Genomic DNA, 3953 nt, shown 5'->3' with positions numbered 1-3953 from the left:
TAACCCCTGAGTGCTGCTGGGTGTGACCCAAAAACCAAATATATATCGCTCCTGGCAAACTCAGGACTATATAGGATGCTGGGTTCGAACCACCATCCTTCTGCATGCGAGGCAAACGCCGTAGCTCCATGCTATCTCTCCAGCCCCAGATACTCTCTCTTTTAGGCACTATTTGCCGAACTGCTACTGACAGGGCATCGTGCACATCACTGTACAATGGCACAACCTTGCCACCCCTGCCCACAGCTGGGGATTGGGTCTCCACTCAGTCATGGTGCCCCTGAACCACCATCTGGAGGACGGGAAAGTCCGTTCCCCTGCCCTATGGGAGGTGTTGGTCAGTACAACACACTGATGCTTTATCGAAGAACAGCTGTCAGGGTTGGGGGGTGGAGGGACAAATGGATTCATTGTAGAGTCCAAGCCTGCCTCAGTCATGTGGGGCAGGACAGCCAGCAGAAAGTACAGAAAGGTCAGGTGTGAGGAAGCATCTTGCAGAGGCAGCCAGGGGGTCGGTGCTGACCCTCCTGTTCTCCAGGGCCATCAGCCAATGCAGAGACCTTCCCTCAGTATAGGGAAAGCTGTGACCAGTGAAGTAGAGCTGACGTGGGAGGTTCCAACGAGGCCTCACAACAGTCAAGTCAAGTCCCCACTGCACACTGTGTGTGTGCATGTAAGTTGAATGATCCCAGGTCACTGCTGGAAGGAAGCAATGTAGACTTGTGTGTGCTGGTCTGGCATGGTCTTTGTTGCTGTGGAAGGAAATTAGGGAGTGTTTGGACACCCTCTGCTTGGGAGCAGGGCATATACCAGCCCCTGGGCATGGGTGGACACCTGCTGGGGATAGAGGAAGACAGACAGGCTTTTGGTCTCTTCCCAAGACTCCCCTCACTTCCCCTCCAGGCCACACTGTCCTTTGGAGAGGGGTTCAGAGGTATGGAGGGTTGTTGTGCTTGGCTGCCTTTGACCTGGGGGCTCTCCCCTCTCTGGGTGCTCTGCCCATTCCCCACTCTGCAGTTCCTGCCATTTCTTCCAGAGACAGAAGGGTCTTAAAGAGTTCCTTGTTTCTGTCCATCTGCAATGGGGTAGGTTTCTTCACCTTGTAGTTTTTCTCAACTCTGGCTGCCTCGCTCAGGACTTGAGAATCAGGAAGCAGAGGTTCCTCTCTGTTGCCTCTCTGGCTCACTGCATGGCCTGCCATTGACCAGACCCCATTTAGCCAAGCTTGTCTGTGGAGAACATCACCAGGCCCGTAAGAAGTAGAGTGCTCCAAAGCCGGGGAATTCGCTCAACCTCCCTAAAACCTGAGGTTTGCTGCCAGAAAGCTCCTTTTTTGATAGCAAAATACCTTCAACTTTCCTTGACATTTCTTGTTTGAGAAATGTGAATAGGCCAAATCAAAACCCTGAGTGTGTCGCCTCTCCCCTGATGGCCAGCAGCTGAAGGAGACCTTAGCTGCTTCTCCCCTACCTGGGCCTGAGTGGGGAGTAGGCACTGGTCATGTGGGGTGGACTGTCAAGAGGCTGAAACTCTGCAGGCCTGAGACTGGTTCTAGCTACATTCGTGGGCCCATGTGAGTTAGAACAATTCAGCAACATGCATTGAGACTATGGCACATAGTCTTATGTGAACAGGTCCAGAAAAGATGCACAGTCCTGTCCCCTCTGGTATCCCAGCACTGACCATTGGTCACTGGGGGTGGGACAGTGGAACCCTGAGTTTGAGGCTTTCGTTTCCCTGGTCCTGAGCAGCTGAGTTTGGTGTGTGGGCTATCTTCATGCACATGAGGGTGAGTAGAGGTGGGAGCCCGAGAGGGCCAAGTCTACTTGGTCCAGGTGTGCAGCACAATGGCTCACAATGGCTGATGCTACTGATCTGGGTCTGGAGGCAGGTATATCCCTTCGGCCCCTCCCAGCCTTTGCATAGTGGGGAATAGAATTTCCGGGAACCCAGTGCCTCCTCTTCATGCTGTCCTCTCTCCTAGACACAAAGAGGGTGCCCCTGCTTCTTCCCTGTGGACACACCCTGCCAGCGCCCCTGGAAGGATGCGGCAGCTCAAGGGGAAGCCCAAGAAGGAGACGTCGAGGGACAAGAAGGAACGGAAGCAGGCCATGCAGGAAGCCCGGCGGCAGATTGGCACAGTGGTGCTGCCCACACTGGTTGTCCTGGTGCTGCTGCTCGTGCTCTTCGTCTACATGGCCACACGTCCCACCAACAACGAGTGACTGGGCTGCCCTACTGAGCCGGCACTTCTGTTGACTGGGAGAAGATGGGGTTCCTGGTCAGCAAGTGGCCTGTGCCCATGGTCATTTCATGTGCCTTGAGACTTGGATCCCTCCCACCGCAGCCCTCAGCATGGGCACCATGACCCATCCTGCCCACTTCCACAGGACTATTCCCTGGCAGTCCAGAGCACTCTGTGCAGAGGGGAAATATTTATTTTTTTGAATAAAGGAGCTACTGCTTGAACCAAGTGCCACCTGTGCCGCAGGGCGACTGTAGCTTGGCTGTGATCACTGGCTTCCGGGGGTCGAGGCATGACATCAGCCCGTTTACCCACCTCAGACCTGGAGGCTGCCGTAGAGGACATAGGATGTCATCTAGAAACCAGATCCCATTGCAGGGTCCGTCTGACTTGGCTTTACCATGTCCCTCCAGGTGGTGGGCCCAGGTCACTCCTCCCAGAAGGAACAGCAACTGCCTGTTTCTTACCCAACCCTGGGGATAGGCATTTAGATTTAGATTTGACAGATAGGACGGACTGACAGGTTGAGAAATGTGGCTCCTGTGATCAGCAAGCGGGGGGGTGGGGGTGTTTGCATTTTGCTTCTGAGGTAAGAGCCTAAAACACAACAAGGCATCCCTGGGGTCCTGAGGCTGTTGTCTATGCTGCCTCTCCCTCTGCTCTGCCTCCAAGACACACCTCCAGCCAGGCTGGACAGGACATTCCTGCTAACAGGTGCCAGGGAGCTTTGGTCCTGTCAGCAAAAACAGTGAGTCCAGCCTGGGGTCCTGCACTGGGATTCCTGGCCTCCATTCCAGCCTGGGTGGGGCAGGATGTGGACGTGCCCACAATCCACTGTCCACAGGGCAGCGGCCTTCCATGTCCCCTTCACTCAGAACCAACCATGAGCCGTGTTCCTGGTACCACTTAAAGCAAGGTCTGGGAGCCATCTCAGCGCCATGACAGCAGGAACTCATAGCCAGTGCAAGGCTGGGAGACAGCAAAGTAGGCATGGTACAGGCCAAGTGCACAACCAGCTGTGGCCCATCACCATCGTGTAGCCCTGGAGGCCTCCAGTGCTTTGAGGTGATCTGGCTGATCCCAGCTTCCCCCCTCCAACCCCCTCTGCCTAGGCTGCACATCACCTATACATTCTTTTTGGTTTGGTTGGGTTTGGTTTTGGGTCACACCCTGTGGTGCTCAGGGGGTTACTCCTGGCTCTCTGTGTTCAGAAATCGCTCCTGGCAGGCACCGGGACCATATGGGATGCTGAGAATTGAACCACCTTCTGTTCGAATCGGCTGCGTGAAAGGCAAACGCCCTACCGCTGTGCTGTCTCACCCTATATCGCCTATACATTCTTGCACTGAAGCAATGACTCAGCCAAGAATCACAGGGCAGATCTCCTGAGCACCATGTAGGATCCCCCAACCCCAAATATGGTCAATTCAGCCTGCTGCTACTATAGGGCAGGACTGGAGTGACTTTGTACTTGTACTACAGCAAGTCAGGGAGAGAACCAGCACTTGCGTGCTTTCACAGTGGCATGCAGGGACACACGAAACAAATGAAAGTAACGGGATAGCGGGTAGAGGGACTGGAAGGGTCTAGTGGACACTGGTGGGCATGGTGTGGTGACCCTAAAAAACATTCACACTTACAAACCAACATGATGTCAACACTGTTCCCAAGATTGGACAGTTTATAAATTTATATGTCACAGAAGACC

General features: G+C 54.2%; 1 protein-coding gene across 1 annotated transcript; it reads left to right on the top strand.

The window, feature by feature from the left end:
- The first annotated feature begins 1850 nt into the window (after nt 1-1850).
- Nucleotides 1851-2469, top strand: SMCO4 (single-pass membrane protein with coiled-coil domains 4). Its single transcript, XM_049778084.1, has one exon. It carries the CDS (start codon nt 2046-2048, stop codon nt 2223-2225), a length of 180 nt encoding a protein of 59 aa, XP_049634041.1. The 5' UTR covers nt 1851-2045; the 3' UTR covers nt 2226-2469.
- Nucleotides 2470-3953: the final 1484 nt, after the last annotated feature.

The sequence above is a fragment of the Suncus etruscus genome, chromosome 8, assembly GCF_024139225.1.
Source record: "Suncus etruscus isolate mSunEtr1 chromosome 8, mSunEtr1.pri.cur, whole genome shotgun sequence".
NCBI classification, from domain to species: domain Eukaryota; kingdom Metazoa; phylum Chordata; class Mammalia; order Eulipotyphla; family Soricidae; genus Suncus; species Suncus etruscus.
This window is presented reverse-complemented; position numbering and strand designations above follow the sequence as displayed.

Excerpts from the sequence above, each read along its gene's own strand:
- SMCO4 (XM_049778084.1), top strand. The coding sequence starts at position 2,046 with ATGCGGCAGCTCAAGGGGAAGCCCAAGAAGGAGACGTCGAGGGACAAG.